The 25,226-nt window shown below is 36.4% G+C and overlaps 1 protein-coding gene across 1 annotated transcript; it reads left to right on the top strand.

The window, feature by feature from the left end:
- Nucleotides 1-558: 558 nt before the first annotated feature.
- Nucleotides 559-24,027, top strand: LOC140242711 (L-rhamnose-binding lectin CSL3-like). Its single transcript, XM_072322471.1, has 5 exons — nucleotides 559-600; nucleotides 11,816-11,909; nucleotides 14,637-14,735; nucleotides 21,005-21,576; nucleotides 23,945-24,027. Exons 3-4 carry the CDS (start codon nucleotides 14,657-14,659, stop codon nucleotides 21,562-21,564), a joined length of 639 nt encoding a protein of 212 aa, XP_072178572.1. The 5' UTR covers nucleotides 559-600; nucleotides 11,816-11,909; nucleotides 14,637-14,656; the 3' UTR covers nucleotides 21,565-21,576; nucleotides 23,945-24,027.
- Nucleotides 24,028-25,226: the final 1,199 nt, after the last annotated feature.

Below are 25,226 nucleotides of genomic sequence, written 5' to 3'. Positions count from 1 at the left end.
CTGCAGCATCAGGTTTGATGTTACCTAGTCGGATGGCAGACTCAGTAGCGGTAATCAGTTCCGATACGGGTAGTTGTGTAGGTGATGTCGCAAAATTTAGACCTTTTCCTAAGAGAGATTTTTCCTCAAGTGATAATTCCCTAGATGACAGATTTCTCACCCAACTCGATGGGACAGTGGATGACACACATGTAGGCTTGCTACGTCTCCAGTTATGATCCAAATCCGCTCGTGATTCACATGTATCACGGAGCTTCGCGAATTTTCCAATATGGCGCCGTTTGGTGAGCTCGTGTTGTGCCAACTGCGCATGTGTAGTGTAATCCTTGATTTGTCGGACAACCTCGGCTGGAAACTGCTCTCCTATCTTCTTTTCCAAGCAATTTTGATGTGCTTTCAAATTATCTAACTTGTGATTGATTTGTCTGACCCTTTCGTTGAGTAATTTCCTCTCGGCGTTCTTCTTCCCAAGCCGTCTTTCGCGCGCTGGACAAGGTCCAGTGCGCTCTGCACAATCTCGCACTATTTAAGGGCCATTCCATCATCGGGAGCTTCATTCGCCCGAAGAAGCCAATTGATAATTGGCGAAACGTCGCAACAGTGAGTTTATTTCCAGTTTCTTGATTCAACTAATCTTTGATCTTGTACTTCGACTGGATGAATGAGAAGAATTTACATCAGTCTTTCATCAACATGTACAACAGCATAACACCATCTACATTCAGATTTGAAAAATCAAACGCAAGCACTTGTAGTACAGATGTATTTTTTAAACGAAATCTTTTGAGCAAAATTGACCAGAACGCAGGCTTATCAAAATTCCGACAAACGAGATCAGATAATTTTCATCCATGTTATTCAAACTTTGACTTATTATCGTATGAAATATCATTGAATGATGAAAGCAGTTGCCAAGCATAGATTATAAAAAAGAAGAAGCTAGAAATATCTAAGAGTTTGACATCCTGGTTTTATTTCAAGTATTGTACTTCTTTTCTGAACAAAATGACATCATCATGGTTGTGTGTATTGTCTGCGATTTCTCTTCGATATAACATGCATGAAGTAATAAAACTTTCAAATCTGTCAGCATTATACTGAAAACGGCTCTGATTGTCATGTATGAGTCAATTCGTTCTGTCAATGGTTTAGGTTATATGAGTACAGTGGTTAGTACATCAAATCACCTTCCCGTGTGTTCCCCTGTAGATGATCTTTAGAATCTCACTTTGGACTTGAAGTGATAAGATGTCAACGGTAGGTATTATATCACATTGTAGTATTTTTCATTTCATGTCATAAAACGAGATTATAGATGAAGAGTATAAACGACATTGTCAGATTGTGGTGTAGGATCTTAACGAAAATCTTCCATCTTTGTAATTCAAACTTTCACAGGATAACATTCATTATGTGACGTATAAATGCAATAAATGCAATAAGTTGTGCTTTTGGTGTTTTCTTAACATCAATGTATTCGAATACGTGTACAGAGTCAAACATTAAGTTTCTTTATTTTTTTTTCTTCGACTGACACTTTGAGTCCATACGTAAGTAAAATTAATCATATATATATATATATATGAAGGGTTTGTTTGCAAAAACCGATAAGTCCATTTTTGAAGATTTTGAAGTACGATATCTGTCATAAAGTACAAAATGATACCTTTTAAATGATATATTGGTCACTACATATAAAGGCATATTTTTGAAGTTATTGTCAAAAGAAGCAAAAATTTTCTTATTATTTTCTTTGTTTTTCTTGACCTTTAATCGCAAATATCTCCATTTGGCAAATATGGACTTATCGGTTTTTGCAAACAAACTCTTCATATATATATATATATATATATATATATATATATATATATATATATTCATATAAGAAATATTCATATATATCTATTATATATATATATATATATATATATATATATATATGTCTATATTATAACGAGAGTAAGGAGGCGGTAGACGGTGCATTCAATCCTCACAAGTGATTTCACTTCAAGCTTTCGGGCTTTTTGCCCTTTGTCAAGAGGTGTGAGATGCACACTTCACATTTGGCCCGGTTACTGGTCATGCCGGTAGTCAATTTGCAGCCGGTTGTGGGGAACCGAAACATTTGTGGTGGTGGTTGGAGTTAGGCTTGCTAAGGTGAGGTGTTGTGTCTATTGACTGAGGATATCCAGCACTCTTCATAGAAGGATAGAATCACCAAGTGTATATATATATATATGACTTGTGAAAAATGTCATGTTTGATTATTGTTATACTTATTTTCTGTTATGTACAAGTGCAACAATAAAACTTATTAAAATAAAAGATAAACATGAAATGAAAAAAAAAAATGAGATGAAAACCGGAAGCAGCACCAGAAATATTGTTTGCGACCCCCCCCCCCCCACCCCTTGTGGAATTTATGGATCCACCTCTGATAAGGAATGTCATGGTACTGTCGGGGTAATTATACAGTCGGCTGAGATAGAATTTGGCGAAAATTAGCGCGACGACGTCGGAGCAACATTTTCGGTGACCGTTTAAACAGGCAGGTAAAACAGGTAGGCCTAGGCCTATGTGTAAATGATTAATTAAAATGCATGTCATTTCCCATGATAGTATAAAATGATGACAGACATATGCTACTTTACGCGTATTCAAATATAAGAATTGCATGAAACTGACTTTCTAAAGAGGAACGAAGGAGGCCATCATCATAATATCTGCAAATGCTTGACAGAAGTAATGGCCTCAGAAATAGTTCTTGTATTACAGAATGTCACAAATTAAAGGGAAACTCGAATCCCCTCTCACTGAGTGAAAAACAAGGCGAACTTTTTAAGGAGGCATTGTCTCACTATTATACACTGTAAAAACATCGGTGTTAGATTTAACACCTTGGGTGTTAAATCTAACACCGATCAAACTTCAATAGAGGACCACACCCACAGGTGTAGAAAATGCACTGTGATGGTGTTGAAAAGTGTTCACCTGACACTTCGTGGTGTTAATTTGACACTGTACCTGGTGTTATTTTGACGCTGTACTGGTGTTCATTAAAAAATGACACCACATGGTGTTGATTTGATATTTGTTGGTGTTAATATCAATGGTTTAACACCCGTACAGCTTCAATAAGAGACCACACCAGCTGGTGTTACTTTGATGTAAATTTATTTTCACATTTTTTCAAAAATCTAGTATTTTAATGTAGAATTCTTGATCGTCTTGTTTAAATTAAAAGTCAACAAGAAGTGCAGTTACTAAGAAATTCTTCAAAAAACAGTTTTATATTTGGAAATGACACCAGCTCGGTGTTCACTATTTAACACCGGACTTTTTGCAGTGTACCCTTTGACCATAGGCCCTATTTGCTTCTCATCCAGAAGAAACACACTCATTTTCACTGATTATGAAATTTAAAGCGCTCTCCATAATATCTGAAACTCGGATATTTGGGTATATCATCTTTCAAAAATGAAGCGCTCACATCGGCATGTGCGTATAATGATGATCATTATACAATATAAACAAATAATACAATGCTGTAAAGGCCACTGGAATGGGTGTGGAATCATGTAATTCATTATAAAGAAAGTCCATTGTATTTTTATTTGGTTGATTTTATTTTATTTCTGCATTTTTCCCCTAATAATATAACAGAAAATCAATTAAACAAAGTTATTGAGTAATATTCAACAATGAATGAATGGATACAGGTTCATGGTTAGCATCAATAAACAACATTGCTTTTCTTTAATGATGCAAAATAATTACGAGTAGGTGTGTTTTACGCACTAAATGAAAATAAGATTTCACCTACCTGCTTTTCAAAAGACAAATTAAATAGGAAACCATTATCGGAAGCACATGTCTGACGAGAATAAGGGACTCAGAGTCACACATAATATTATACAGTGGACTTCCGTTCTAACGAAGTCCTGGGTACAGGCAGTTTTCTTTCGTTATTTCGAAATTTCGTTAAAACCGAACAAATAAACAATAAAGAACAAAGAGTGGAAAATTTCCCGGTCTGAATTTTTACTTCGTTTTCACCGGAATTACAACCGTGTTCGTTATAACGGGAGTGCGCTGCACAATCAAAGATAATCCAGTCACCCCTCATCGAGGAGATTCTGAGCCGGGAAACAAAATGATTATGGTAATATTGAATATTATTTATATAGCCTGCGCTTGATGTTTCTAAGCGCATTAATCCGGAAAAAAATGTTGAGGTAACAGCATTATGTACATATGATATGATGTACATAATTATGTTTACATTAATTTACTGTGCATCCAAGCCGGATATTATGATTCATGATTCACTTCAGTTTATTTCATTTGATGTACATACCTTCATTGAGAAATATGAAAATAAATTGAATTGAATTGAATTGAATTGATATAACAACAACAACAACAACAATAATAAAATTAGGATAAAGTAAATAGATAAGTTTGCAACAATCATGACAATGATTTGAACTTATCAACACTTTCAGCATTACGAATATAGAGTGGGTGTTTATTCCAAAGAGATTGGGGAAATAACAGAAAAAAAGCCCTATCACCAAAACGGGTACAGTTGCGGGGACCATGTGATAATTGGAGAGTGGAGGAAGAACGAAGAGAACGGGTTGAAGTGGAGGTGCGGAAGGAAATCAAGTCTGTAAGATAAGATGGGGCAAGATTATTACATATCTTGCATGTCTTGTAAACAATAGGAAGGATTTTAAAGGTGATACGATGATGTAAGGGGAACCAGTGGAGGTATTGAAGAACTGGAGTAATGCTGTCAGATCTTTTTTTTTACGAATCACAGGCCTAGCAGCTGCATTTTGAATTTTCTTAAAGTGGTGCAATACTCAAAGCAGAGAGACCAGCAAGAAGGGAATTGCAGTAATCAAGATGAGAAGAAACAAATGAGTGAATTTTAATTTTGTTATAATAAAATGCGGAATGGTGCAGCATGGTACAAAAGTCTGAAAGTGTAGAGAGCTTGTGTAACTATATATATATATATATGTGTGTGTGTGTGTGTGTGTGTGGTGTGTGTGCATATGTGTGTGTTTGTATATTTATGTATACATATATATAGGCCTATATGTACACGCACACACACACACACACACACACACACATATATATATATATACATATATATATATATATATATATATTCATTTTTGAAGCGCCATGAGCACTGTAAAGTGGACCTGTGCGCTATACAAGTAGCCACTATTTATATATAGAATTATGTATATATATATATATATATATATATATATATATATATATATATATATTACGTGTGTGTGTGTGTGTGTGTAAAGAAAATGTGAGTCTTATATGATTGTTCTATATGCACAAAAGTCGAAAATCTTTCTTGAATTATGAGAACGAATTAAAAAAAGCAATAAAAATCAAATAACAACATACTGTAATCATTAACCATAATATTGATTTAACATTATATCCCTAAACTGCTTTTATGAATAGATTTGAATCGTTTAATGTCATCGGGAAAGGAGCACCACGCGTCAGGACAACGATATCTTAAATCATTGGATTTGCTATATGACAGTCGATGTCGCGCGTACGGACGTTGAATCTTCGAGGCGTGCAAGTTCTTCTTCCAGTGCGGCGTGAATCCTAATTCCAGAGCGAACATGCGTCCTTCTTCCAGTGCGGCGTGAATCCTGCTTCTAGAGCGACCGTGAGTCCTTCTTCCAGTGCGGCGTGAATCCTGCTTCCAGAGCGAACGTGAGTCCTTCTTCAAGTGCGGCGTGAATCCTGCTTCCAGAGCGAACGTGAGTCCTTCTTCCACCAGTGCGGCGTGAATCCTGCTTCTAGAGCGAACGTGAGTCCTTCTTCCAGTACGGCGTGAATTCTTCTTTCCGAGCGGGGGTGAGTCCGTCTTCTCGTGTGACGTGAATCCTTCTTCCAGCGCAGTGCGCGGATTTCCTTTCCAGGATGCATCTCCAACGAGAGCCCCCTTCCAAGTGGCAGTGCTCACCTTTTCGTCGTCTCGTGGTCGAGCAATCCAGATGTGCACGCAACTCGCCGAGATCCGCGAAAGATAGCTAGGTGGCCACCCCTACTAACTTCATCTCCCTCCTTACTTATTTTTTTACCTCCCTTGCTCGTATATTGATACTCTAAGATGCTGGAGTGCGTTAATCATGATGTGGTCTTTCTCTAAAGTCGTTTTAGTAATATTCATACGAGAAGATGACATAGGCAGGAATACTGAATTTAAAGCTGAGCTGAGAGAAGAGTGTGCAATAGACTGAGTAACGATGTATGAAAATAATTCATAACTTCTTAACAGTGTTCTGTCGAGTCAGAGGAAAGATGAGTGTATGAGGAAACAAGCTACGGGAAGGCAAACCGATGAATAAACGTGTCCTATCAGCTGTACTATTATAATACCGCCGCAGGTTTTATAAAAACATTTCCCACTTTTGATCCTGAATAGTTCAAAAACTATACATCAGATAACACTGTATAGCTGAATATAGTATACAATTTAGCTGGAGGTGATTTCAATACGAGAGTACGAATGAGTTTCGTAAATCCATGATTTAAAAAAAAAGTAAAGGGAGCGTATAGTTTTGGTTGAGACCTAACTTCAGATTTCTAATATTTTTTTGGTGAGATAATGAGAAACCTCTAATGAAATATGAAAGAGCATGTAATTCCAAGAGGGATTCACTGTTTATTTGATGAAAATAAGTTTTAAAAATGCTGAGATAGCAAAAAAAAAAAAGAGCATTCCTGATAAAAAGCGGGACCCACCTTTTATTAGGATCGCTTTGTTTTACTTTGATTTTGGATGTCTCAGCAATTCCCAAACTGATTTTCATGTAATTAACTTTGAATTCCTCTTAAAATTGTATGCTCTGTACTATTTCATAAGTGGTTTCTTCATATCTCACAAAAATATTAAAAGCCCAATTCTCATCTCCACCAATACTATACAATCCCTTTAAGATCCAGACTTTGGTCAAATTTGAACCCTCTGTACAAAATTGAACTTTGCACAAATGCCAATGATGTGTGTGATTATAATAACCCTGAACAATAGACACGAATACCACCTTTTCAGAGCTCTGCTAACTGGGCTTCTGGAGTCTTGCTCCAAGGCACACGAATGCCTCATTAATAATTCATGATGGATTTCCCAGGGCACTGCTGCTCTGAATGCATGGTAAATGGTATAACGCATGCACATGAAAAAAAAGCATACGTTCTCATGTGCTTGCATACACTACATTTTAGGATGATAGCTGTGATAGTGGAATTTATCATGAATATGTAATAGAACATTCAAACCCTGGCCATTGTTAGGACCATTGCCTGGGTGTTAACCACACACTCCCATACATATCAAATACCCCCTGTGCAAAATTAAAAATTTCCACTGGTACTGAGGGTGATATCCTGATTTTAATGAAACTGATTTATGTTTTCACTTCTAATTACCTCCAACAAAATTGTACACTTTTAAGCTATTACTCATTTCAATGTCACTGTCATCGGATATATAGTTTTTGAATTATTAAGGATCAAAAGTGAGATTTTTTTTTTTTGGTAACACCTAGTAGCTCTAGTGCTCGAATTTAAAGATCCAAGTTTCCAAATTAGTTTGTTATTGTCTTATTATTTGTCCTGCTCAAGCTGTAAGCTTGATGGGCTGGTGTATGTAAAGTGTTAACTAACAATCCATCAGGGCAGGGAGTAGCTTACAGATCAGTTACTTTCCTTCCGCCCCTGTTTCTGGTCACCCCACCCATATTTGAAGGGTTGCAGAAGTTAGATTGGCGCCACAAAAGCTTTGGCACGCCAATTTCATTGTCTCAAGTAGCCATCAAGTAGAGGCGGCAATGCAGGGTCGCTAATAGAAGTGGTCTACCCTGTACATTAACGGGTACAAACATCCTGTTTACCCGAACCATGTCTATTTTCAATCAATCCATCAATCAATATGCACTCAACAAAAAAGAAAGTCTACACTTTTTCAAGTTTACATTTCTCATAGAATTTTTGGCTAAATCAGGTTTCCCGGCCAATTTCGCACTTTTATCAGTCCATTTGACAGAAGGTTCATTCAATTTAGCAACACCCCCTGGTTATCGGACGTTTTGTCTTTCAAAATTGCAACATGGGCCTTCAATATCTAGCATTTCGGTAAATGAAATTTGCACATGTTGCTTTCAAATTCGTAAAAAAAAAGGCTTTCAAATTGGCTGGTATCTACGTTCATTCAAATTCGCTCGGTTATTTACTTCATTCAATTTTGACGGGAGAGGTAAATAGAACATAAACTTTTTTCTATTTCATTCATGGTCCTTATTGTGTTAAAGTGGTCTTTTATCATCTTTGTTATCTTAAAGCGCATTTGCAGACGAAAGACAATGTCATTTTTTGCAATTTGTACTTTTGTGCCTTGCAGGACAAAAACAAATGTGTCCGCTATTGGGTAAAGTTTCCCTTTGTATTGACTCACTATATATTGATACCCGATTAAATTACCTTTAATATGGTATATTATGATACATTTACTTTCATCCAAATCTTCTATGAAAATTCTGAACTCGAAAAAGTGTTTATTTTATTTATTTATTATTATTTTTTTTTTGGGGGGGGGGGCTGAGTGTTTATATATATATAAATACACATGTGCATGTGTTATGTGTGAATGTATGCATAACACATGTGCGTGTGTTATGTGTGTATGTATGCATGAAAGCGACCTGTGCCATATTGTCTTTACTTTTGACCTAATGTGATTATTCTCAATGATGATGATAAAAATGTAATAATGTAATGATAATAGTAATTATATCAATAATATAACAACAAAAATAATGCAGACTTGTATAGCCAATTACCCCGTCGTTAACTAGGTGAAACACTGTCGTGTTAAGGCTGATCCTCCAACGAACCCTTCCAGTTTTATTGCCCCAATATTACCCTCGGGCAAAATATGAATCATTAAATAATGTGTCAACGTGTTATGTTAAGGCACCTCAGTAAATACATTCTTTTTTCTCAGTATTCCATATAAACCTCTCACAATGCCCGATAATGTCATACTTTTCATAAATGCCATTTGAAAAATATGATTAAAATAAACGTGAGAAACTGTTTTAATTGCGCAGTAGATTCGTTCCTCCATATTTTATCATTTTGTATTTTCAAGATTTTCTTTAATGCATGGGTTTTGTAATAAGGTATGATATCCTAATTGTGTGTGTGGGGGGGGGGGGAGGGTTGAATCAACAAAAATCCCACAAAGAAATCGCATTCACTTCATTGTGATAGTGCTTGACTCTAGTCGACGTTATTTACTGTGCAGCTTCCTGTATGACTCTTTTCTGTAAAGAAACAGTTTAACATGATGCGTGTAGATCTGGATGGGATCAAGAACATTCGGCTGTCAAATATTATCGGTGAGAAAGATTGAGAGGAAGGCAGCTAATATTTTTCATGCGAGTTAAAAATCTTCAAATGTTCAGTCTTTGGATAGAAGTTCCAAGTAACATATTAAGAAAAATCAAAACGGATGCCCTGAGACACTCACAGAATAGTCAGATTTCTACTCATTTCTTTTATAGTCAGAAAGTTCTTCACTTTCGTTTAAGGTAGGGAATCCCATTTGCATGCCTTAAATGAAGAGTTGTATAAATACAGTGGTATGTTGAAGAGAGTATCATTTTAGAAACTCCCATAAAGTATTGAAAGTGGAAGGTAACATTTAGTACATTTTTATTGACCGTTAGATTTTGAATTGAATTTTTTTCGGGGCTCACCCTAAATTCCAGTACATTACTATAGGCTACCTTTGCAGACCCATGCACTGCATGTGTGTCCATCATGTATATTTTGTGAAGAAAGTTCATCAAAACTTACAAACATTTCTATATACATTCTTGTCACACGCTCTATATGTTATTACATCAGCTCTTATACTTTTAGATTTGTGTTTATAGATAAAAAGAAAATACAGAAGACTGCAACAAAAAGGCTTAAGTGTGGCTGACACACAGAACTACTGAGTAGTTGAGTTTTGTGCATTATTCAAATTGTAGATAACTGTTGACTTCCAAATTTCTCAGCAGTGGCCTAAACAAGTCCCCCGAGGTTCATATTTAATGTTTTGCTGCATTTTGGGAGGTCTGTAAAAGGTATCCCCTACCTTTAATATTTGATCAAATTGAGTCTTTTTTTTTTTTTTGGTGCATGTGTGCGTGCGCGTGATGTGCGTCGTTGGCTTTGGTAATAGCGAGCTTTAGGTCTAAAGCTTTAGGCTAAAAATGGTCTTCTGTTTCTGTTCTGCTTCTGCAGCTGTTTTCATTGTTTAACCCGGAAAGCAGCGTCGTCGAAGATGCTTCCAAAATGTTTGATTAACTATTTTCAAATGAGTGATAATAGAAGATATGATATGAGAATCAAAGATAGATTTATATTGCCTTATGCCAGAACTATGCCATCATATAATTCTATATTTTTTAATGGACCCAAAATTTGGAATGCTATTCCGGTCGAAATAAGGCAGAGTTCATCGCTGAATGTGTTTAAAAGAAAATTAAGATTGCATGTTTTAAATCAGTATGTTAATGGTGTGATAAACTTTTTTTTTGTAAAATATGTCAGTGCGTGTGTTTGTGTGTGTGTGTGCGCGTATGTATGTGTGTATTAACTCATAAAGAAATGTATTCATTCAATATTTTAATATTTTATGAATGAAATAGTATGGGGACAGGACTTTAATATAAGGCATAGCCTTTTCTGTCTGTCTCCGAACACTTTCAAATGTATTGTATTTTTGTACTGATGCTTATTGTGATTATTCTTTTCTTGTTATTATGGTGTTGTCAATTTTCTGTATTCTCCTGGGTTTTTCTTTTTACTGAAAGTGTTGAATAAATCTGAGTCTGAATCTGAATCTGAATCTGAATCTGAATCTGAATCTGAATCTGAATCTAAATCTAAATCTGAATCCGAATCCGAATCTGAATCTGAATCTAAATCTAAATCTAAATCTAAATCTGAATCTGAATCTGAATCCGAATCTGAATCTGAATCTGAATCTGAATCTGAATCTGAGTCTTAGCGTTCACCTCGCAGATCTAAAGCTCATGAATATTGTCGAGAAGGCGTTTGGAAAAATGTGTGCCAAACTTAATCATACATGGTTTCTTTGCTTTTGTTAATGTTATCAAAATCGTGATCAATTTGATTGACCTTCATCATCATTCATCAAGCATGAAATACAGCATGCTATAGACAATGCCGCCGTATCCATACAGTTAGTATTAGTCGGGTGTTTTTTGTTTTGCTTTGTTTTGTTTTGTTTTGTTTTGTTTTGTGTTTTTTCTTGGGGGGGGGGCTATTTGTTTTTCTTTAGGAGAGGAGTCGACGTTACAGGGCAACATGCACCAGCATTATTCTCAAGGTCAATGTCTCTCTTCCTTTTACTCTTTTTACTCGGCTCTCCCTCATGTACATCAATACCATGTCTTTCCCGCAATGGAAACTTTCCATGAAAGTGCTTCGACGCGCCAGCTGATCATGTTTCTTTATAATGCATATTATTCCCAGAATAACAAACTGCCTGCATAGAAGCGACAGGGGCTACTTGAAGTTGAGGTGAAGATCGGTGGTAAAAATGATGGAAAATTGATGCCCTTAAAAAGTATCGAAATTGAAAAAAAAAAAGTATTCCGTCATACAAGGGTTTGAGAGATCATAGATCATCATGCTAATAAAATCAGACTGTTCTCTATACACATCTACCCACTCCTAGTACTCCTCAATAGTGCTTTGGAACGGTCCCGACTGTCAGACTACTGTTGATCCAGCCCTCACCATACTTTGCTGTAATACCTTGAAGTAGGTTGGTAAGTTCAAGAAGCTGTTCGTCAATCATTACAAACTTCAATATGTGACCACCTGGTTCAAACCGCATAGAAAGTAGGCAAAAATCAGTTTTACTCTTCTCTCTCTCTCTCTCTCTCTATATATATATATATATATGTATTTGGAAAGAGTAAGCTCTAAGCATTGAAAAGATACATAACTTGTAACAATTGGACCATCCTTGCCTATTCAAAGGTGATTGAGGGAAGAGAGATTTAGAAGATGCAGGTTCATAGACTACGAAAAAAAAAATGAATTAAACACTAGGGTCACTCAGGCGTGCTGTGCAGAATACAAATCGTATCAGTGAAAATCAAAGAAAAAGCAGCGCCTATATATATATATATATATATATATATATATATATATATATATATATATATATATATATATTAGTCCAGAAATACTGCCAATATCTCAGTTTCGGGTTTGTTTTAATTTGACAGTAGATGTAGAGGAGAGATTACTCTCCCAGGTTAGACAAACTTTATAAACTGGAGTTGGTCAACTCGTATGACTATTTTGGTCCATTACAGGGATTCCTAATGTGCGACTTTTTGTGGGTTTTGAGCCGTGCGGTCACATTCTGTATAATATATTCGACTATTTTACCCTATAGAACTAGCCACACAGATCTGCACTGCGTCCAATCTCTTTCTCTTCCTTCTTTCTTTCTCTGTCGCTGAAGAGTTTGGTTTAAAACGGGAGGGAGCTCAACCACGAGCACTGACGTTTCACTCCCCTTATACGTCTTTTTTGTTTTCTTTTTCTTTTTACCGTGCTCATCCACATAATATTGCCCCGGTTGTCCTCATTCATTAATTTTGTACGCTATTATGATGATACATCATTCTTCTAATGACGAGATCTATTTTCTCATTATTTTGTCTTTTGATCATGATTCAAATCAGGAGTGGCAAGCAATCCCTGCTTTCTGTGCACTTCATGTGCATTTTAATCTGTTACAATTCACATCAAGTCATTTAAAATTGACATTTACCGAAAGAATTAAATAAAGAAATGATTTAAAGTTTCATTAGACTCAAACTTAAGATATTCAAGGAATTTTAAGGTCTCACATGTCTTCTCTGAATAAATGCAAATCACTGGATTCTATGACCCTATTCCTAACGCCCTCATTAACCTAAACCTGAAATCTTATTACAACCTTAACCTAAGTAGTTAAGTCCTTAAGAAGACCGGAGCATTTGTCGCAGGAGTAAAATATGTCCTGTCACCAAATCACTAAATTGGTCTGTTTAAAACAAAATGAAATCATTTTGTATCTGCACTCTCTCTCTCTCTCTCTCCCTTGAAAGTCATTGTTGCTATTTAGGTTTGTAAGGCTCAGTCATGTTATATTTGATGGGAAAGACATTATTCTTCATTCTTTTCGTGTCAATGATGAACATGTGTAATAGTGAGGACATTTACAGTCTACACGACAGTTCAATGCGAGACTTGATTATGAGTGGTTACATCATCTCCTTTGCAAACTTGAGTATTATAAGACTCGAAACATGGGACATAATGTCCTATTCCATAACTTCCTTATAAAATCACATCCATTCTCTTCGTCCAATTTTACTCTTTGCATTAAATGCAACTTGGAATGGAATTAGTTTCTAATGTATTGTATGACAAACATTAACGAAACAATGCTTTTAAAGCACAGATTTTACGCCAGGCATCGCATTAACTGCTTGGATATCATGTTTGCACATGAGCGTAAAATAACACTTCATGATTATGTCCTGGTTGTCAGGCAGAAAGATCACGCGTAGGCCTATCATGATTCTGAGCAAACAAAAAAGCAGATGCTCAAAGTTCACAACGATCGTAGCATTTATGACATAAATGTATATATTTTTTGTCTTTGTGTGTGTGTGTGTGTGTGTATGTGTGTGTGTTTTTGTACGTCACGTGAATACTGTATGGCAAATATCGAAACAATAATATTTATCGAAAGAATATATCTTAAACTAATATTGTATCTATATGATATATCAATAGTATAACATGGTACTCAACCGCTCAACGTAATCATGCCAAAAGGGCCTTAACACCATAGACTTTGTATACTATTAGTGCCCTTTATATATAAAATATATAAGTACAATGTATACAGCTGAATTAATTCTGGAATCGAAAGCATAATGATTAAGAAGCCCTTAGTAATTAAGATTTTGTGAAAAAAAGAAAACATAAGGTATTTTCTTTGGGATAAAACTCCTAAGATGGTTATATCTAAACGGTGATGAAGCCCTCACAATGCCTGGAACAGGCTGATTCACAGTGATATTCACTCAATAATAATAGTTCAGTTTTCCTGAATTCTGGGCATTATCAATTGTAAGATGTTAAGAAATCGTTGGACATAGAGGTGATTCTATATAAAAGTTGACGAAATTTGCAGATGCCAAGTATGATATTATCATGTTTGAATATGCATTTTAAAGAATATGCTGTCAGTATATCTACGGTGTTCTACAATGTTCTATGAACAGTTATAAACCGTTTAGCAAGGGGGTTATTCTATAATTACTGTCTAACGGAGAATAATAAAGATCACTCACGGAGGTTAAATTTTTGGAGCAGTAAATTCTATAGCTTCGTATTACAATGTGCAGAAGCCAACTGTAGCACAGTGCCTTATAACACCTAAGCATAGTGTTCACATATTTTCAAAATGTTCTCTCTTGTTCCAGAGTGAAAGCAGCATCTCAACATGTCCGGTTTGACAGGGATTTCTCTGCTCTGCTTTGTGGCAGTCACCGTCGCTGTGTGTGCCGACGGAGAACTGCAATGTTAGTGAAAGTTTCTTTTATTGCCAAAAGAGACAATACAAGCCATCTTCATTTCTGTTTTGGCCTTCCAAATGATGACATTCGAAGATTTTAGTAGCCCGGACCGGCTAGGGAGCTTTAGATATTAGACGCGCGGACGTTCAATGGAAAAAAAAACAACAACAAACAAACATGATCTGAACGTGCGCAGTAGCGCGGGTCAAGTTGACGCACGCTTCTGCGCACGCTCAGATCATGTTTTTTAGGTCAAGGAATACAAATATGTTATCTTTATCAACTTTCAAGCATTCCTTCATATAGTTTTTGCATATATTTGCATATAATTACATACAAAATGACCGCCATATTGCCTGTGCAAGCCCGTATCTTCGTATATCATTAATGTAGTATACACTCAGAATTAAGTTGCTATATATCTGGACATAAAACCTGTAGAAAATAGATTCTGGTGTCTAAACCTATGGTTTTTAGGTCAGGAAATACAATTATGATACAAGCAGTAACTTTCAAGCTTCCCTTTATACATTTTCTGCATATATTTGCATTTAATTAAATGCAAATTGGCCGCCATTATAACTCCACAGGCTTATATCTCTATCTGTAAAAGGTACCCAGTGATGGTGTCTGTGGTCTTAATTTCACTGCTGAGAATCACTGATGTAGAATACGTTCCACTCAGGAATAATTACCTATATCTCACTAAAAATTTGCATAGCTATGTTTAAGCATAAATCTATTCAAATTTTTATCGTGAATATAATTTCTGATATACGACTACGAGCTACAGAACGTTAATTGTACTGTAATCAATGCATCCAATATTTCAAGGGCAAAATTGTTAGAATTCCATTCACGACCTTAACGATTATCCTTACACCCAGTTTTATATTCTTGCATTGATTAAAAGTATTGTACTACATTAAATTCACATTTTCTTGAGATAAAGCCTCAGAACAGAAAACAACTGTAAGTAGCATCAAACAGAACATATCTTTATTCAACTATAATCTCAACTTAGCTTCCAAAGTGTGCTCAATAGGTACATAACAGTAAAGTCTCAAATTATGTAGTAGGAATCGTTAAAAAGATTTTTATGATTGCATGATATTTAATGTATTATATCGTGTAATTTTACCCTCATGTTTACTGCTTATACTTGTGTCTATGTTGCAATACTTTTTTTTTTTTTTTTTTAGGCCAAAGGGGGGGGGGGAGGGGAAAGTCATCAAGATCATGATTATCCATAAGCTACTCTACAAAAGTTTCATGAGTTTGGACATTTGTTTAGATGATGTTCTTGTCATATTATCTCATATAGCTTTCAAAGTGTGCTTACGGTACAACAAAATTGGTCTTAAATCATTCAGCAGATTTTTTTCAAACATCTTTTTCCTTACCTGCGATGATTTGCAGCCATGTTTAGTCGATACTTGTGTCTTTTGTTGCAAAACTTTTGGCAAAGGCATGTTTATCAATGAGCAACATATGACCGTGATAATTTAATGGAAGTGGATTTTGTCATATTTTTGCGTGGTTTCACCCAGTGACTTACAGAAAAAAAGCCAGATACAAAAAAAAAAAGAAAGAAAAGAAAAAGGAAATGCCTTAACATTTCTATTCCTAGTACTCTGGATTCATCAGTCGATCAATACAAACAGCATCCTTCTCATTGGCTTCAAGCTCATAAAACGCTTATAAATTCTGATAAATGTTACTTTTACCATTTTTCGTGTTGTATCTGTTACATCAGGCTGTTAGCAAACTGGTAGTGCATAGTTGCAGGGCAAACAGATTTGACTGCACACAACCCATATCAGTGGCAGATGCGGGCCATTATAGATCAGACACTTGTAATGTTGTATTTCTAAAATATCTGAGAAGTCAGATGATGCTGTTCTAATTGGTGACTAGGAATGAATAACATTCTTGAAAGACATCAACACAGTTTACAACAAATGTGAGACTTACCACTCTTCTTTTCGTCAGTATGAAATGAAGCCGGGATCCTGTTTGCTTTACATTAATCGACTGCAATTTCACACTATCCTAGTCCAGAGTTTGTGGTATAGAACACTTTGAGTGTAAGCGAGTTTTCATGTTTTACACTTTTATCATTGATCTATATTTTCAGAGATCACATTACATACCTTAAGTATCTGCATTATCGCAAGACAGAAAATGAAAATGATGTACTTGAAAAGGAAGAAAGTTTTCTTGAAATCCAATGACTTTGATTCATTAGATTTTAAATTCATCTTAGCCAAAGGTTCAAGACAGCAAAAAAGGTTCAAGCTAATATTGCAAATAGCCATCATTTATCTTCTGGTGTCCGTCGACAGTCATGCATGCATTTTCAAAAACCATTTTCAGATTCTCTTTTAAGACCCCATGTAATGACAGATCTTCAACAAACTAGGCAAGTAGCATCCCAAGGATGACAGACTATCAAGTTGTTCAAATAGACGCCATGTCCAAAAGGTCCCAGGACAACCAAATTAAGGAATTTATCATATAAAAAAAAAACCTCACACACACACACACACACACACACACACACCCACACAAGTAGAACCAGTTATAACAGAGCTAGGTAAAAAGTACAAAGATGAATATCTTGGAGACTGCATAGTTTCGCAGTTTTATCTTCCTTCTTTTCAAAATTTTACACATTATATATGTATATATATATATATATGTATGTATATATATATATATATATATATATATATATATATATATATATATATATATATATATATATATATATATATATATATATATATATATATATATATATATATATATGGTACCAGTACAGAAAATATGACGAAGTAGGGTGGTAATGCATTTCAGTCCAGCAGTGCTATTTAGTCACACCAAATTTTCGACGAATACATTCGTCTTTCTTCAAAATTGCCATTGTCGACCTTCAGGAAGACAAATATATTCGTCGAAAATTTGGTCTGAATAACTAGCACTGTTGGACTGAAATGCATCACCAGTCTACTTCGTCATCATATATATATATATATATATATATATATATATATATATACATTTTTTTTAACGTGTGGGTACTAATGTAAATAGTGAGTGTGTTAGCATACTTTCAAGATTATTATGGCAGATGCAGGGGTGACCTCCTTGGGGCTAGTGCCAAATAGGTACCAATTTTCACTCTTTCATCTTCAAAAAAAAAAACAAAAACAAAACAAAACAACAAACTGTTCAATTTTTTTATCAAACTTGGCTGGTAGAATATTGGTATATAAAATGGGAACCATCCCCCGGCCACATGAATGCCCAAAGGCACCTCAAATCTGATCTAGGTGCGGCCACCTTTTGGCTGGGACCAAATTATTGGAGGCCACTTTTGATTTTTGATCCTCCTTTTGAAAACATATGGTCAAATTTACAACAAACTTAGTACTGTAAGTGCATTTATCGCTAGTGTCATGCATATATGGACATCATGCCTCCCTGGGCCCTGGAGGTCCCTAAAGGCTTCCAGATATGGCCCTACAGTTTCCCAACATCTTCCAATTTCCTTTCTCCCAAGTAATAGTCTGTAAACATGCAAGGAAGGGGAACTTGAGATGCTCGGATGAGGGCTGGACCCCTGGGTCTTTTATTCAGAAAGTGAGTGAGTGACATGGTACCCTGATATGACAAGATCGTCATCTAATGTCCAAACTCATGAAACTTTTGTAGAGTAGCTTATGGATATAAGCTACTCTTAATTTGAATAGATTTATGTATGAATATACGCTAATTTTTAGTGAAATATAGGTAATTATTCCTGAGTGGAAGGTATTCTACATCAGTGATTCTCAGCAGTAAAATTAAGACCACAGACACCAACACTGGGTACCTTTTACAAATGGAGATATAAGCCTGTAGAGGCATTGTGGCGGCTTTTTTACATTTAATTAAATGCAAATATATGCAGAAAATGTATAAAGGGAAGCTTGAAAGTTACTGCTTATATGATAATTGTATTACTTGACATAAAAAACAGAGGTTTAGACACAAGAATCTATTTCCTGTGGGTTTTATGTCCAGATATATAGCGACTTATTCCTGAGTGCACTACATTACTAAGATACCTGCTTGTACAGGCAATATGGCGGCCATTTTGTATGTAATTATATGCAAATATATGCAAAAACTATATAAAGGGATGCTTGAAAGTTGATAAAGATAACATATCTGTATTCCTTGACCTATAAAACATAGGTCTAGACACCGGAATTTACTTTCTGTGGGTTATATATCCCAAGATATAGGCATAAATAGGTTGTATGGTGGCCATTTTGAATTTATGCAACTTAGACACTGATCCACCACTCGAATTTTAGGGAACTTTTAATATGTTATTTCAGTAGCTCCTCCGGTTCATTTGCAAGTGGAATCGTTTCTGTTGCAATTAGTTGTGGGTTAACCCACTTTTTGTTGTATTTTGACTGGACTATATGCTCTTTTAACCACACTATAAGGAAAATGTCGATGTCTTTATTCAGATTATGCTTTTCTTTTCTGGATGTGACCGTTGTCTGTCTATAAATGTGTTGACCCAAATGTAGGAGACACGTGATCATTTGGTAGAATATTATGGAGTTGGAAAATTCATCAACTATAACAATGTGTGGCGTGTGGTGAGCTATGGTGTATAACTATCTGTCGCGGATTTCAAATTTTCTTCTTCCAAGAGGAATATCCTGAAAAGATACTAGTACACATGTACCAGGAAAAAAACAACTCTCACTTTTTATATCTCTCTTTTTCTCTTTTGGCAAGTATGGTACCTAATAATATCACTCTAATAATAAATATTTGCTTAAGCTCCTTTGTGGAGTTATTTTGTATGAGCTCCACTGCGGAGAGTTCCCTTATGAGCTCCCTCGTGGAGACTTTATAAGCTCGCTTGCGGAAACTTTCAATATGAGCTCCCTCGTGGAGACGTTATGAGCTCCCTCGTGGATCAAAAACTTCATTGTGGTATATTCTTGTTGATACTCTTTTAAGATTTATTATATCTAATTTATGTCAGTATTGTCTGGGTCAAATTATTTGTTGTATAGGGCCCCATTTTTGCCTCTCTCTTCTTTCTTTAAAACACAACACAACTTTCTCTCACGATTTCTGCCCACAGGGGGAGACAAAAGCTCATACCTCTTTAGTTGTTGTCGTTGTTCTTAAAGTCCAATAGTATACAGAAGTATGAATGATAGACTGAAACTCCAACACAGTGACAAAAAAAAAAAAATACATGGAAAAAATGACAATTGTTTCATTACCCCCGCAATATTATGTCTGAGTAATTTCATTTTGGGCTGGGTCAAATTGTAATGTTCAAAAGACAAAATGTGGGTAGGGCCTGCAGTTGCGAAAATATACTTTTACCCGTTCCGACTACAGTTTCTTCGCACGATTTGCTATGCAATTAAAAAACCTGTTCGTTTTGTTGGGAATTTGGACAGTCATTTAATATCCATAAATGATAATCAAAGTACCTTAATTGGTGTCGATACAAAAACTTTTCAAAAGCCCCGCCCCCCATACCGATGGAATAACCCTTACAAGGCCTTGTCCAACGGATGGACATAATTTACTGTCTGTGACGAATTATTTTATAATCCTATCCCTTTATCATGCAAAACAAACATTAACAAATAAACACACACACACATAAAATCGACAGTAGTAACATTTGTAAAATGCATAACAAATAAAGTAACCATATGTATGATAACAGACGAAAAGAAAACAAAAAACCCTCTTTGATTATATTGTACAGACATGATCATCTAAGATTGTATTATGAAAACACCATCAGCATTAGAAAGTCAACACTAACCATTAACAGTGCTCGTATTTGCTTTGGCCCCTTCCACCAGGGAGGTGACTTCCACTGACTGGTGGAGACGTTTTTTTTTCCCCCTTGTCCCCTGTAATAACAATAGACCTATATTTTTTCTTACTCACCCTCCAAGACAGACAAACTTGGGTAACTTTTTAGGTGAATATATAACAAAACGGAGTCCATGAATATTGACCGAACAGGTGTACTCTTGACTACTTATGACTTTGGGTCCCTAAACGACTCTGTAGATGAATGAGTGAGATGAATGGCTGGCATCCATACCCGTCAAGTGAGTGACCAATTAAAGAGAGTGCTTGTGCTCTAAATAGTTGATTGTGACCGATTGACCATTAGGCTCATTGACTTGTTGACCATTACGCTCTCTCATGTTGCATAATCATTTCAGATGAAATGGTGTGCGAGCATCGCACTATGTCTCTCAGCTGCCCCGCTGGGGAACAGGTTTACACCATGAGTGCAAGTTACGGTCGTCGTAGCAACCGCTTGTGTACAACTGGACCGATACAAACCACCAACTGCCACAGCGGGAGTTCCCTGTCTAGGGTCTCGAGTTCCTGCGATCGGCAGTCATCGTGCAACGTTACTGCATCCAACTCGGTCTTCGGCGACCCCTGCTATGGTACCTTCAAGTATTTGGAGGTCGTGTACGTCTGCGCCTCATGGACGCAGAGGCGTGTGTGCGAGCATTCCACTCTCAGCCTTTCCTGCCCCTCTGGACAGACGATCATCATCGGGGACGCCCTGTACGGTAGGACTACAGGAGCAAGCGTCTGTCCTCACTCAAGCATCCGAACGCAAAACTGCAGAGCAGCCTCATCATTGTCTCGCGTGAAGAGCAGCTGCGAAGGGCGAAACTCCTGCTCAGTGGCTGCCACAAACGGCGTGTTTGGCGACCCGTGCGTAGGTACTTACAAGTACCTTGAAGTGCAATACGACTGTGTGTGATCAAAGCATTCGGTAAGTTAACTCCATCAATACACTGTATTGTTCGTCCTATTTGAATTTATCCTCAATTTCGGTATTAAAGTGTAGGTCTATATAATTTGCCTATTGAGAGAAGAAGAGCATCATTACAAAATCTTGGTATGTTGATTTTTGTAAGCATTGCAGAGGGTTATTTACCCTCTCCCTGAGCTTTAAGAAAAAAGAAGATCTGATACTGATTCCAAGCAACGCTTCAGGTTTACACGACTCACCGCAAAAAAAAAAAAACATTGCCAGAACCATCATCTACAAAAATCTGCCCAAGAAATTAAACCAGTTGGTTGGGATTACTAAAACCCCGTTATATAACGAGGTACTGTAGGAGTGTGGATATTTTCTTGCTGTGACAGGTCGTGTAAATTATCAAAATAATATAGCATGCAGAAGGGATGAAAGAAGACATTGTAGAGTATATGTACTAGCCATTCTGACATTGTGAGCACAGGTGAGTGTTATACAAATACCTTACGTCATAAATGACATAGGCCCTACTCAATTGTTGTGTCTGCAAGTGTATGCAAGATTTGTACTGCATATGCACCGTCATTTTTTTTTTTTTGTTACAAAGCATATATGAATCCGATTGGAATAGTATTATTCCCTCGAGGCAATATTTGAAGAGTCTGATATCAAAGCGAGTTAACTCCCATCATTTTCAATTGAATTATTTTAGATTAAAGCTTCTAACAAACAAAGCAAATGGTATATATTTAAATCATAACATCAAGAATAGTCCTTGTGATGTAACAGGCGAGCTCCCACTGGAAAGGTTTTATTTTGCTCTATCTGATGATGGAAATGGTGCTTAACCTGTTTTGCAAGCAAACTCTCCGTTGACTTACGAGCGGGGCAAATATAACTCGGAGGGGATGTCAATATAAAGCAATACAGTCAGACCGCAGCACCCGATAATTCGCTCGTATTTATTCAACTCGTATGCAAGCCCGCTCGATGCTCGCATACGTAATGAGCTGCGTAAGGGGATTTTGTCCTTTGACTTTCGGCAACAAAAATGCACTTCATATTCACAAATTTGGTATCAAATTCAAGGAAAATATGTAAACTATCGTCACATGTTACTCAAATTATTGTAAAGGAAAAATATCATAGCGTAATTTGAGCTTGAAAAATGATGAAAAAAGTAATTCGTGCAGTACACAATCAAGACATCAAAAAAATACCAAATTCACCTTGCGTCTCAATGAAAATGTTTTATTTGGTAGTCCATCTCCTAATCTTTGTATCCATGTAATTATCTTGACAGTTTGTTGCTTAATCCGGTCAGGAACCAGTAAAATATACATCGATGTCAGTGCTGATCAGCTTGAAACCGTGCAATCTCAAGAGTAAGCTCTCTCATTGGACAGCGCTTGCATTCAGCGCTTGCATTACGTCATTACGCTGCTTCATAACGGTTTCATGCCACTTGCGGTTTCTTGGCACGCGTGTAGTTCAAGCGCTGAATGCAAGCACTGTCCAATGAGAGAGCTCTTTCGCGCCACTGTACACTTTGTGTGGAGCATACTTCCGGCTTAGGAGTGAACTTTACAGACATTTCAAAACGGAAAAACTAGTATAAATCATGCTTGCGTCTCCTTGACTCCAATATATGATGAGCATCTAAGTTTCCTCTCTACGAAAAAGCCGAAATCAGAAACAACAGTTTCTTAATCCGGTCAGGAACCAAATATGAACTTTAGACGACAAAATCTTCCGTGAAAAGCAGGTACAATTTACGCAAATTCAACTGATTATATAGTCATGATAAGATCCGCTGTTATACGGAAATTTAGTATCAAAATAAAGATCAAAGTCTGGAGAACAATTTAACGTGACTTGTAGCCATGACGAATGTATGTACAAGTCGCTACACTGTGAAAACCATAGCCCTATCAAAGTCTCGCAAAATCTCGCACGACGAGACACCTTTCGAACGCAAAGATCGTCAACGAGAGTGCTGAATAAATCTTGCCGGATCGGCTCATTAGCATACGTGCTGCGGACTGACTGAATATCTTTATACTCTCGTGCATGCGCGACCGTCGTGTGGTAGTTTCGACTGAGTGCATCCAGGCTGCCAGGAGCCAGCTATATGTATTGCTGTACATTACTTCAATTGCATCGTGTGATGTATATCGTTTCATCATAACGCCATCTAGGTAAGATAATGGTGTCCTTTTGTGTAGTCGGTAGAAGTTCCATGAAAAATCGCTGTGATAATATTTATGAGAGAGGTATTTTGCCAGAGAGATAGAAAAAAAAATAGGTCCTTTTCCCCTGCGGTACATTTTAATCATGACCTTACAAACAATATTCACATTTCTCCTTTGTTTTTCTGCAGGTTTCCAGTCGATGACTATACCACATGGAGACAATGGGCTTGAACAAAAAATGTTGGATTTTATGGAGGGTTGTTACTCTACACGGTTTTTTTTTTTCTGGTTCTACTGGGATATCTTATATGCCATTTAATTCTATCCAGAAGAATGGGTGAACTTTCTTAAGCTGGCGACGCAGTAAATTGACAGCTATCCAGGCACTTGCTCTGACGTCATTTGCTATAAGAATTCAAGAAAAAATTGACGAAAGTGTACATGCTTTCATCAACATAACAACATCTTCATTAAGATATGAAAAATCGCTTGTAGTACAGATGTATTTTTATTAAGGCGAAATCGTTTGAGTGTACAGGCCTATCAAATTCTGACAAACGAGATCAGATCATTTTCATCCATGTTATTCAAACTTTGACTTTTTGAAGTAGTATTGAATGATGAAAGCAGTTGCCAAGCATAGAAATAAAAAAGCTAGAAATATCGAAGGGTTCGACATCCTGGTGTTACTTCAATTATTGTATACTTCTTTTCCGAGCAAAATGAAATCATGATTGTGTGCACTGTCTGCGATTTCTCTTCTATTTAGCATGCATGAAATAATAAAACTTTCAAGGCTCTCAGCATATGCTAACAACGGCTCTGATTTTTATATATGAGTGACTTCTTTGTTTCAATGGATAGTATGCCCCCCCCCCCAAAAAAAAAAAGATACAATCAGATTTTCGCATTGAAAACACCCAATATGATTAAATTGTCTAAAGGCTACTTCAGGGTCTTAAACTGTAACATCTTAGCTCTATTTTGCAGAAAATCCGATTCAGTTTTAATAAGCGGTCACAGAGAAATGTGGATTGTAGTAAAGTATGTCATGAGTCTGATTCTTTCAAGTTTAGTTCTTCGATGCTCTTGTGTGTGAACACAATAGACAGGACTTGGAAGGAAGAGATTCCTGACATGCTCTACAAAATTCCTCATTTCTCTTTGACCACTGAAGCAAATGGGGTTGTCTGTAAGATGTGGGAAAAGAGTTATAATAGTTCCGTACCCTGAAGTTGTATTTGGAATGATTCACTGTTTTTAAAGCTATCATTACGGAGGGTCCCGTTGTATTTTTTTTTTTGGACATACGGTTTTAGTTTATGAGTTATCGTTAGCAAATCAAATCACTTTCTCCTATAGATGAACTTCACAATTTTACTTCCGAACTCAAGTGATTTGATGACAAGAATACGTGTTATTATTATCATTTTTCATTCCATGACATAAGACGATTTTAGATGAAGAGTT

The sequence above is a fragment of the Diadema setosum genome, chromosome 19, assembly GCF_964275005.1.
Source record: "Diadema setosum chromosome 19, eeDiaSeto1, whole genome shotgun sequence".
Classification (NCBI taxonomy): domain Eukaryota; kingdom Metazoa; phylum Echinodermata; class Echinoidea; order Diadematoida; family Diadematidae; genus Diadema; species Diadema setosum.
The sequence above is the reverse complement of the archived record's forward strand: the minus strand, read 5'-3'. Positions and strand labels throughout refer to the sequence as shown.

Coding starts and splice junctions, on each gene's coding strand:
- LOC140242711 (XM_072322471.1), top strand. CDS start 14,657: ATGTCCGGTTTGACAGGGATTTCTCTGCTCTGCTTTGTGGCAGTCACC. Junction 14,736..21,004: donor TGCCGACGGAGAACTGCAAT/GTTAGTGAAAGT, acceptor TAATCATTTCAG/ATGAAATGGTGTGCGAGCAT.